At 34.9% G+C, this 12,234-nt stretch overlaps 1 protein-coding gene across 1 annotated transcript in view; it reads left to right on the top strand.

Moving 5' to 3' along the window:
* Nucleotides 1-12,234, top strand: part of LOC149776464 (uncharacterized) — a 100,586-nt gene that overhangs the window by 70,894 nt on the left and 17,458 nt on the right. The window contains exons 5-7 of the mRNA XM_089940886.1: nucleotides 2,493-2,619; nucleotides 5,884-5,932; nucleotides 8,470-8,649. Of these exons, the coding sequence (XP_089797012.1) occupies nucleotides 2,493-2,619; nucleotides 5,884-5,932; nucleotides 8,470-8,649 (356 nt within the window). The remainder of the gene's footprint in view (nucleotides 1-2,492; nucleotides 2,620-5,883; nucleotides 5,933-8,469; nucleotides 8,650-12,234) is intronic.

Below are 12,234 nucleotides of genomic sequence, written 5' to 3' on the forward strand. Positions count from 1 at the left end.
TAAAGTTTCTCCTTTGAAAACATTTCACAATCATATTACCTAATATTAGGGATATAAGCCTGCTACCTACCATTTGAATACAGTCTACTAAGAGACAGAAATTTAACTGCTGTGTCTATATCATTGGCAAATGGCAATAACTCTTGCTTGATACATTCCCTTGCCACCACATGGTCTAACTTGATTTTAAACTTTACTTACATAAGCAACATCTTATGAGACACCTCCTCTCAGTCCAATCAAAATTTGTGTTAAATTACAACTGCCTATTTAGGATTTTACATTGATTTATGTTAATATTTATTTCTAAAAAAGTTGTACTCAAGTTCTGTACAACAACAGCATTGTATCTGGATGATCTCCTCCATAAACATTGGTAAATTCTATTCTCCTCAAGGGCAGAAACAATCTCCTATCCCTTCTGAATCATGTCAGATTTCTTGTGAATTGGTAAAATTCTGACCTTCACCACCATAGTGTTAAGTTGATATGAACATGAAGTTCATAACCAATCTCAGGCTTGTATGACTCTCACATATCTACATCATACAACTTTTCGAGTTATTCATTGCAACAGTGGATTTGATCTCACTGGGCTGCCTTTACATGCATCAATTAAATATGACTTTCTGGCTCAATGGCACCCTTACAGTCCACTCGCATAAAAAGTCAATATCATGGAGTAGCCCCAACCAGAAGTGACAGTATGTACAGATACCAGTACAGGTGATTGGGGAGCCTGCTCACTGCCAGACTTTGATATGGTTAGTAGCAAACAGGGACCAGCAGAATTGTCTTTTCACATCAGTCTCAGAATGAAAGCTGGCATAAATGATTTTCAATTCTAGAAAATTCAGTCCTGATTCTTTCGAACTAATCTTTAGTGATGACTTGCCTCCTTATTGGAGGGGGATGCACCAGATTGCCTGAGCTAAGTGTACAAGTTTGACAATTTTTTCATTGGTGCTGCAAATTCAGATCAACATACAAATCAGATACATTTCAGGCAGGTTTAATGTCCTGGCTAATGATTTCCCCAGAAAATGTCATGTTAACCTTATGGAATGTTCCCATCACCCAATGGTGCTTCATTGGATTTGTGTGCTTTGGTGGTATCTGATGATTGACCTTTTTACAAGGCGGAACCACACATGGCCTCACTTTTGACTCACCAGTTCCGTACCCAGAAGCTGGAACCATGGATGAACTGTCGTCAATCATTTGGAAGTAGTTACGGACATTTGCCACCCACCCTCATACCCCAACAGACTTAGTACCGAAAATAATCCAGTAAATTAGGGGTCAAAATTGCAAGATAATTCTGATAGTCCTTCTATGGAGTAACAAGTCCTGGGTCAGTGATCCACTCAGTCTAGCAATAGACCAACCCAAGAAGATTAGGGCCAAACCAATTCTCACCAGACAACCATGGTTGCAGATGTGTCGTTCTAATACCTGTTCTACTAATGTTAATGCGATCAGGAAATGTATTCAAAGAAAATTAGTTTTTCTAGTAAATTAAGTTTCTCAGATAATGATTAGCCAATCACATTTCTTAACAACAGTCCAATCCATCCCGCTATGTAAGCATCCACTTTAATAGTTCGCTCAGGGGGCAGGGGCCAGTTTTTATGTACAAATTTAATGCCACGATCAGGGACCTAATATACAAAAAGTCATAAAAAATCAAATCTACAAGTGAGGTCAAAAAGGTTCATATTTTTGGATACATATCTTAAAACAAAGCATAAGAATAGTATCCACTTCACAGTTTATAGCAAAGAAGTTTATGCACCCCAACCCCAAATTTATACTTGCAATTTTCATGTCTGAATGTCTTTTTGGACACCATGTGATGCTCACAGTGCAGACACAAGCCCTTTTCCTTGATGACAGTTCTGCAACACAGTGTGTACTAAACTGGCTGATGCAATTGAAAATAGTTGTCACCCAAGCCTTATTTTGACATATTCTACTTGCCCCAAACCCATGCTATCTGAGGCTGGCTCTAGCTTCCTAGCCGACTTATGGTAATTCACTACCGACATACTGCAAAGTAAATATGGAAGGTGTACATGCCTGACATCAATTTCAAGAACAACACAAGCCCAAAACACTCAGTTCACAAATATATTCATATCTTTAAATAGTAAAAAAACAATAATAGCTAAAAATGTCACACCATCGCCTTAAGTTAAGAAATTTGACAGGGGCCAATTTACGAAACTGGACCCTGCCACCTCAGATGAAATTAATGCAACTACAATGTATAATGCTGATATGGGGAGGTAGTGGGCTTGAGTTATTGCCGGCTTGTATCCCGAATGTGGTCAAGTAAGAATTCATGGAGAAACATAATTTACTGGAAAAAAAATTGCATTTTATATTATGCTTAATATATTCAGGCTTGTTCATCCTAGCTAAACAAAAGTTGGCCTTAAGACAGTGGTCTCTTATAAGTACCAGAACTTTGTTTTCTTTGATACTTTTAGCCCCAGAACATTCTCCTGACCAGACCCTTTCCACATGGAGATATCAAGCTATGTGATCTTGGTTTTGCTTGTCTTGTCAATACAGGGGAGGACATCAGAGATATCATAGGAACACCAGATTATGTGGGTAAGTTGCACTGCTAAAATAAGAAATTTGCTCTCGGAATGCGAACAGATTCCATGGTAACTAAATTTCTTAACATTTCTACTTTTTTTTAAAAAGGCTTGCTGTATGCTTTGCTTCAGTAGATAAGACCACGTGTTATGTGTTTTTTCCGCTATGTTCAATTAGTTTTTTTTTGGTGTTGTTTTTGTTCTGGGTTAAACACCATTTCTCAGCTCAAGATAGGCTATACATGGCAGCCAGTATAATTGGTGGAGGAAGAACTTGGGAAAACTCCATTGAGAACCACCATCCCACTGGAAGCTTCTGGCAAGCTTTCTCATGTATCCATATTATCCAAGTCCGAGCCTTGAGCACATGCAAACTATTTTGTTGTTGTACAATGTTTAATATAAGTATACTATATTAGACTCTGCGTTAAACTGGAAAGATTTTATGTTTAAAAAATAAATTGGTTAAAATTTTATAAATGTTAGCCAAGAAATGGTGATAAACTCTGGAGATTTTAGCACAACAAATTGATACATGTAGAGAAGCTGTTACTATGGAAGATTCATACTGTACAGTTCTGCTGTTGCTGTAGTAGTAAAGTGCCTTATATGAGGGATGGTCTTTTTACAGGATGATTACAGAGGTTTGAATAATAAATTTAATATGAAGTAAGAAACTAACGTTTTAGTGTTTAATATTTTCATTTTAAAAATCACATGAATATTATGGAATTAATATAAAAAAAGCATAATTAAATGATATTTAAAGTAATGATGATCAATCATCAATCACACTGAAAAATTATTTGAAACCCTTCTCAGTAAAATCATCTGGCTGTTATTACCATTTAGTATTCATTCCATTTCCCCAATTCATGTGGAATTAATCACGATCTTTATTTGAATCTTTCTGACATTGATTTCTCAGCAATGATTATGGGACTTCCTTTGTTTATTAATGAAGTTACTTTCACTTTTCCTTCTGAACTGATGATGTCTGACGACATTTTGTACTTTTTTGCAGTAACCTAATCCATCGTTGGCTATGATACCACTGTCAAGCTAATTTGTAGTTTGTTTTTTACACAAAATGCTCTGTGTTTACAAAGGCAGTGAGTTAGACTGGTACCATTTCCAGACTCATTTCGTAAGCTGAGGCAGAGAAGCCACAATGGTTAACATGCCATTATGCTTTATGGCAAACCAATGTCACACTAACTTGTGCTGAACAATATTGTTCTTCTTAGCTTTTGTCATCTCGCTTAATATTGGTGGTAATAATAGCCAGAGACTGTCAGAGTGTCTGATTCTGACATCGAAATGAAACATGGCCATAAGGATAATAGAATCACTTAAGGACCAACTTTAATTGGGGTGAGGGGAAATGAATGGAGAGGGCCAGGGAGTTACTTTCCAGCAAGGGTATTTAGTTGTGTTTCAAACTATGTTTTTTTAAAAACTAATACAGGTAAAAACCTAGTATAACGCAGTGCTCGGGGTCCAAAAGAATAACATCATAATATAGGTGGGATTGTGTTAACAAATTTTTCGAAAAACTTCCTCATAGAAAATGTGCATTGAAATTTCAGTGTCATCAGTTTTAACTAGCCTCTTCAACATATATCATTTGTTTTTTTTTCACCAGGTTTCATCATACATCAATTATACTTCAGTTTTGCATTGTATACATGCCAATATGGCAGAAATGGTGCACATTGAAGTTAAGGCAACTTTAAATGCAGTGCTGGGATTTAAAATCTGCTAGGGGTACGAATAATTAGCTTTTCTGAGAGTATGTATTGAGGATATTAAAAAGAGAGGTCAACTTAAATTGGAGCCATGCTGCTTGCGTTTTAAGCAGAATCGTGTTATAACCAGTCATGTTCATGCAGCTTTTACCTGTGTAATGGATAGAATTAGTTCTTTTCACTAAAATCCAGAGCAAGACTTTTTCAAGCTGTTCGTAGGTGGGAAATTTATTTTCTTCGAAACTATCGAAAGTCACCATCCCCTCCAAAATTAAACAGTTGACCGCAGTCAGAAAATCTGAAGCCTCTTCTGTCAAGTTGAGAAAGAAACCTTCAACATAGTTGTGCAACAGTAAAAACAATAATCAGAACTACTTTGTTTACATGGCATGGAAGGATGCAAAGTTTCAATCAGAACGTTGTGGTGCACTTGGTCACATTATCACCAAACCCATCAGACTGATGTATATTTCTACAGCTACTTCCAAGATTATATTTTCAACTTGAAGGAAATGGCTGAACAGTGTTCTGATCATGGTTGGTCCTTTTCCTCTTTGTATGGATTAAACTTAGGTGCTTTATTGGCATGCTGGAACAGATGTCACTACTTAAAAAATAGAAATCAACAAATATTTGTGAGATTTCCAACTGTAAATCTCCATTCATGAGGTAAATTTACAATTTTTGCACTTATATACTGTTTGCATTTGAGTGGTGGTCTTTCTTGATGGGGTACTTTTGAACAAAAACTCATTGGGACCAAGGAATTCTTAACCGATTTGGCCCCGATCCTGTCTGTAGGCGTGATGAGGCTGTACCCTACTTCCAAGCTCTGCAGCATCGAGGTCATTTAAGATACACCAATGTGGATGGTATTAATAAAAGCAGACAGATATAGCTCTAAAATGATATCAAATAATCTGGAAGTTCTAGTTGCACTACAAAGTACAGAGAGAAAAACCTCATTTATTGGACCGTTTTTTTTTTCTCACCCAAAATTCGCTCAAGATCGGAATGCGATTTTGTGTCCGGATTTTAGACCTTTTGGCCTTGGATCTAAGGCATACTGGTCTTAACTGCACACAGACAGGTGAACCTTTGCAAAAACTAGGATAAGGTGGGCATTTGGAATAAACTGCAGTCTCCATGTGAAAATGATGGGTCCATTAAGCAAAAAAAAAATCCAACTTTTACCCTTTTGCTCATGCGCAAGCAAAATAACCAATGGAAAATGAGGTTTCTAATACAACTAGGCATTAGTCTCATGGAAAATGTGTTGAAAGCCGATGTATTACGATGTATTCAGAAATAGCCCCCCAAATGTCTTTCCAACGCACATTTCATGCAAAAACTACAAAAACTTCTGGGGCCGAATGAGTTAAGCTAGTGTCCACTGGTGAGGTGATCACTGTAAATGGGCTCTTATAGAATGCTTAATTGATATATGGGCTCTTATAGAATGCTTATTTGATATTGTGGCAGTATTATCTAGTGTTAGCAAAATTTTTATTTTCGTTATTTCATTTCAGCGCCAGAGGTGTTGAATTATGAACCACTAGGATTATATACAGATATGTGGTAAGGGAAATAGAGATTTATTCCTTATATGTAATTGAATATCCTTTCTCATTGTAAACAAAGGAACACCATGAATAAGTTTATGTACACTTCAACAAACAGATGTCTTTATGCTGCTTTTGAAAAACTAGTGGACCTTGATGCATTAGTGCTATTGATATGACATTTTGAATGCAATTAGTTACAAGTGACATTTTTCCAGAACATCGATCATAAAGCATATAATTCTGTTATTAAATCATCCAACAATGATTGCCATAATTGCTGAAATTTATTCATCTTTTTGCTGCTCTACTAAGTCCTCCACACCATATAGAAAATGAACTGAATACATTACGTTTCAGGTTTATTTGGGGTGACAAAAAGCGAGAGGGTTAAAAAAATGAGATACCCTTATAGCCCTCAGTAAGGAAGAGAAATTAAAATGATTCACTTGCACTCGTTTATGTATTATATAATATGTTCCTGGATTAAACACCTTATACTGAACGAAGATGGTTTATGGCAAAAACTTGTTTCTGAACAAGTATTTGGAAAATTTGGAGGTAAACTGTTCAGATTAGGAATAACTAAATAGAAAGAAATCTAAAAATCAATTAAAAATATCTTTTATGGCATGATGTTATTAATGCTTTATCTCAATGGAAAAATGAACCATGACTGTTCAGGAGTACTTGTCTCAAGATATTCTTAATTTAATAACTATAGACAATTTTAAATCGTACACGAGGTGGAGAACAAACAGTTTTGCACTTATTAAACACCTTTTTTATGCACAAAGATCTCTATTAAGTTTTGATGAAATAAAACAAACAACACGAAAAAATAATTTTACACAGGACAATGCTCTTATCAGTAATGTGAAATGAAAAAGTTTTTTTGAAAGTGGAAATATTTCCATGTAATACTCGACAAAACTTTGCTCTTTAGGGTAAGAGCAGAGAATAAATTTATTTATAAAGGTCTAATAAAAACAAGACAAATGATAAATATGAAACATGGTCCAGGCAGCTAGGGTGTGCAATTGGTGTAAGTAAATGGTCTTTTGTTTTTGCTAAACTTTTTACAAAAGACAACTTTTTAGTTTTAATTTTAGATTTCTTCATAGAACTATTGCCACAAACCAGTTTTTCAAAGAGATTCAGTAAATAAATAAGGAGGGAACAGAACAGATTAAGCACATATTCTATTATTGTTTAGTTAGTGAACATTTTTGGAAATTATTTATAGAATGGATTCAAACTTTGAAATTACATGAAAAGATATCTTTATAGGAAATAATAAATTTGATGAGCTTGTCAACTTTCTAATCTTACTTGCAAAATATGCTATATGCAGGATCATGTTGTGCATAAAAAATCCCAAATCTTGCCTATTATAAAAATTATTTTATCACACAGAAGTTTGGAAAAATGTTGCCAAAGTGAATAAAAGAACTAATAAGTTTAAGAAAAAGTGGACCTTTTTGTCAACTTTGAGTTTCTCTTCTTTGTTTTTCTTTACTTTCACATCAAAGAAAAAAACAGGGAATGTAAAAAACATTGGGGTTTGTAAATGAGTGGTTCTTTTATACAATATTTGAGAGTGTACGTGTCTGTGTGTGTGCGTGTGTTTTGTGTCTAAGTAAAGGAACATGAGTAAAGCTCAAGATGGAAAATAATCTTATGGTAATGCTCCATTGTTATTTTAGATTTAAAGTCACCATGTAAAAGGGTTCATATTTAGCATTGTACAAATCCTCCATACTGTTACAGTGTCTGTAATTGACATTTTCTGTTCTCATTTTGGGAAATAGTCTGCTGGTTCAGATGTTTGACATTCCGTAGTTGGTGACAGACCTGAACCAGATATCCAAATAGAATATTGGTATTTGAATATGTTTTGTTTACCCAGCAATTTTGGCATCATTTTGTAAAAGAAATAAATGATGAAATGCGAACTATGTAACACTGACTTAGTAAACCCTCTAAGCCTGCTCAGTCACCTGGTAATCATGATGACAGAATTCTTGATAGTACATTCCTTACTTCAGTATGTGCATTTGTTATACTTTTGAACAGAATAGCATATAACATGGCAAAACTTTGCACACAAAGGAAATAATGGATGATAAAATGATATGTTTTTATTGAAATTTCCATAACAAAGAGATCTAAAGAATAAAGAATGTGTGGAATGTCTTCTTTTTTTTCATTATGTGGCTAGAAATGGTTTTGCAGATACATGAAAGGGCGAATAAATTAACTGTATATTAAACATGCAAGGAGCATTGCTATTTTGCAACATAAATTGAGCAGTGGAAGGATATTTACTTGTCTTTACAAAATGAATATCAAAGTTGGAATTTGCAATCCATATGATGTTAATTGATGACTGTTTCTAGATTTTAGTCTAATATGTTTGACCCAAGAAAGAAAAAATGCATTTATTTCATTTTCGGCAGCATATAATTTTTTTAAGCATTTGCAGTACAACCATTTTTTTTGAATTTTAAAATTTTACATTAGATATTGGTATTTTTAATTCTTTCTTTGCAGGAGCTTAGGGGTGCTCACATATGTCATGCTAACTGCATGCTCTCCTTTTGCCGGGAATGACCAGCAGGAGACATTTCTCAACATATCCCAGGTCAACTTGGATTTTCCTGAAGATTTATTTGGTGATCTCAGTCAAGAATGTCAGGATTTCATATCAAAACTCCTTGCCAAAAATTCCAAGTAAGGTTTCAGCTGTATAAAGCAAGGAATGCCATTACTGCCTCATTTTGTATCAGATACATGTCTGTATAGAATCATCTGTATAAAGCAAGACATGCCATTACTAACTCATGTTATATCAGATACATGTCTGTATAGAATCATCTGTATAAAGCAAGACATGCCATTACTGACTCTTGTTATATCAGATACATGTCTATATAGAATCATCTGTATAAAGCAAGACATGCCATTACTGACTCTTGTTATATCAGACATATATCTGCACCTCTCCCTTGAAAACTTGTGCACAACGGGGACCAAAAACATAGACCACTATAAGCAAGGGCATGAGTTTCCTAGGGACCTCCCAAAAAAATAAATGTTACAGACATTGAGAAAACTGCAGGTTTGGGTGGGTGGGAAATTGGCTGTTTAATGACTGAATCCACATAACCCTGTCAAGAATAATTGCAATTAAGTTCTTTTTCTAATTAAGTTATTCATTATTCTGTACAAATTACAATTATTTTCAAAATGTTCAACTTCTGTCAGATCGTTAATATTATTCCTACTGGTTTCAACAACCATCATGTGTACATGAAAACGTATATTACGTCACTGCTTTTTTTGTTGTTCATTAGTTTGGTTCCCAGATTGATATGTAATAGTTTAGCGTGAAGTGAGGAATCTTTAAAGCAGAGAACCAGGCTAAATGTTGATGCACCACCAAACAAGATAACTTTTTTTTTCAAGAACTAGTGACATTTATTTCGTGAGACAATTGCCTTTGTCAAAACTCAATTTTGTTCTTGTTTAGTTAGTACAATATTGATGCCATGTTTTCATTGCATGTAATAGTGAAACTTCTTACCATCCTTGAGGATATTGTTAAGTGCCAATTCAGGAATTCTCTGAAACTCGTTTCCCCATAATGGTATGTATCTGTTAAACTAAGCTTTTTATTTTACAAAGTATTCATTTCACTTGGCTTTCTTTGGTAACAGTTATGATTGAGTCAGTTAATTTATGGTAGTTTAATTATATTAACAGGGTTCATACGGTCTTTGAAGGTCTTTGAGAGTTTAGAAAAAATGAGGTAGCATTTTCAAGGCCTTGAAAGTTTGGGAAAATTGAGCAAATTACCCTGAGGTCTTTAAAAGTCTTTGAAAATTGAAATAAACCCAGATTTTTTAATTTCTTTCCATAATCACAAATAAAATTGTCAAAGGTTTATTCAGATATATATAGCCTGACTATACCAACCTGTTTGTTTGTACCCTCCCTTCCCGACTGACTTAAATACTGGAAACATTTAATGTGATAAAAAGTGCAAAGAACTTGGTCAATTCATTCATTGATTTATAATTTCTAACCTGACTGAGTAGAGTGGCCCTAACACCGTCATCATCTGCGCGTTTCATGCGTAACGGAAGTTTTCAATATAATAGATGACATGCTCAAGATCCATTTTCAGTTCCTGGACAATTCCATTTTCAGTAAAGGGGTGTGTGAACAACTAAGATGTACATACTTATGTCGTCTGCTTCTGATATTTACAGTGTCGAATCAAGCAAAGGAAAAGAATGACAACAACTAATTTGCCTTTCAGTGGATTTAACAAGCAGTTTAATTTCTATGTTCATGTGTGCAAAGGGATATAATTCCAAACTCTCAACGTTATGGTAATTTATGGAATTATCTAGCAGTTACCGAATAGGATGAACTACATTATTATGTTGTCTGATGGAAATAATGTAGCCCATAGTGTACGCAATATGGCGCCATGTTAGTATGGAAAGTCTGTTAAACATGAAAGGTACAGGAGATGCCAGTATTAATGCCATTCTGGTCACAGTCAGGTTATAAATTATAAATCAGTGATTCAGTTGACTTAGTTCTGTGCACTTTTTATCACATTAAACATTTTCGTTTTTGAAATTGGTGGCGGGGGTACAAACAAACGGGAATGTATAGTCAGACTATAGTAGAGTTTTCCTGGTTTCTTTCTTTTGATGAGCATTTTTTTGTCCATCCAGAGTTGTTGGCAGTGACTTCAATAACACATACAACAACTTTCTTTAAAACTGCCTCACTATATCAGACCAGGTGTGATTGGTGGAGTCCTAGCATGAACATCTTTCATATTCATACAGTATATGCCAGTGCACTATCTTGTTGAACTGAAGTTAATGAAATAGAAATGTTGTTAAACAACAAGTCAGATATCAAAAAAGCTGGAAATTATCTTGGCATAGTTATCTTGGAGCCCAAGGCATTTTCCTTTTAAACTCTACTGGTCAAAGATCAAAAAGTTTATAGGAAGGTCTGTTGTCTATCATCTGTCCTTCCATTAGCACAAGTTTATTTTTGCTACCTCAAACCTACTTGGAGAATTGCCAGAAAACATGACAAACACATTCATCCCATGATCTAGTTGGTCCTAAGTGAAAATGGTGTCATTTGGTTATTCAGTATGGCTGCCACAGTGGCCATCTTGAAAAAGTTGCAGTTGCTGCTCCTTCTGAAAATGGATGGTTGTATCAGCAGGTCTTCATTGAGAAGCTTCTTATTATGTCCAGTTGGTCCTCAGTGAATATAGGGCCAGTCTTGAAAATCTTATTATTGGTACTCCTGAAGAACAAAATGCAATACCGCCACTTAGTTTTCACCATAAGTTGTTTGATGAGGTCTAGTTGGTATTAAATGAAATTGGTGTTGATCTAATATCCAGTATAGCCACCATAGTGACCTTCTTAAAAATCTAATTATTGTGAACCACTTGGATGAAAAGTAATATTGTCATTGGGGTTTCACCAGAAGACGTTTTGTGATATATAGTTGCTCCAAAATGAAAATGGTATAGTCTGATGTTCAATATGGCCACCACAGCAGCCATCTACTACTTTTGAATGGATAGCTGTATCAACATAGGATTTTACCAAACAGCTTCTCAAGATATCTAGTTGGTTCTGATAGCACTATTCACACATTATCTATGCCTGAAAATCATGTTATCACTATTTCTTCTAAATGAATGGTCATATCAGCATGGGCATTTCACAGAAAGACTTCTTATGATGTCTAATTGGTTCTAAATTAAAATCCAACTTCTGATTCAACTGCCACAATAACCATCTTAAAAATCTTAGCACTGTTCATCATAGATGGCTGTTCATATTAACATTGTGCTTTCACCAAAAACTTGAGGCAATGTCAGGTTGTTAGAAATAGTGCCAATCAGATATTGAATTGTGGTTACCATGGCAGCCATTGTGAAAATTTTATGGTTGCTTATCCAAAACAGAAAGTCGTATTAACATGGAGTTTCCACCAAAAGATGATGCCTGGTTGGTCCTAAATAAAAGTTGTGTAAAGCTGACTTGAGCTATGTCCACCACAGGAGCTAATTTAAAAATCATTTTATTGCTGTAGAATACCAAAGATGGTTTTAACATTCAACAGTTAAAAGGATGGAATGGTCTTACCTTAAATTGCTGGAAATTCTTTTAATCCAGTATAGGGTCAGACCCTTTGAATGATTCTTGTTATATGTTTATATTTTCGTAGGTTTTAATCTCTGTCAATTATTTCATCATTAATAAA

The sequence above is a fragment of the Sinohyriopsis cumingii genome, chromosome 18 (genome assembly GCF_028554795.1).
Source record: "Sinohyriopsis cumingii isolate HCF-2022 chromosome 18, ASM2855479v2, whole genome shotgun sequence".
Lineage (NCBI taxonomy): Eukaryota > Metazoa > Mollusca > Bivalvia > Unionida > Unionidae > Sinohyriopsis > Sinohyriopsis cumingii.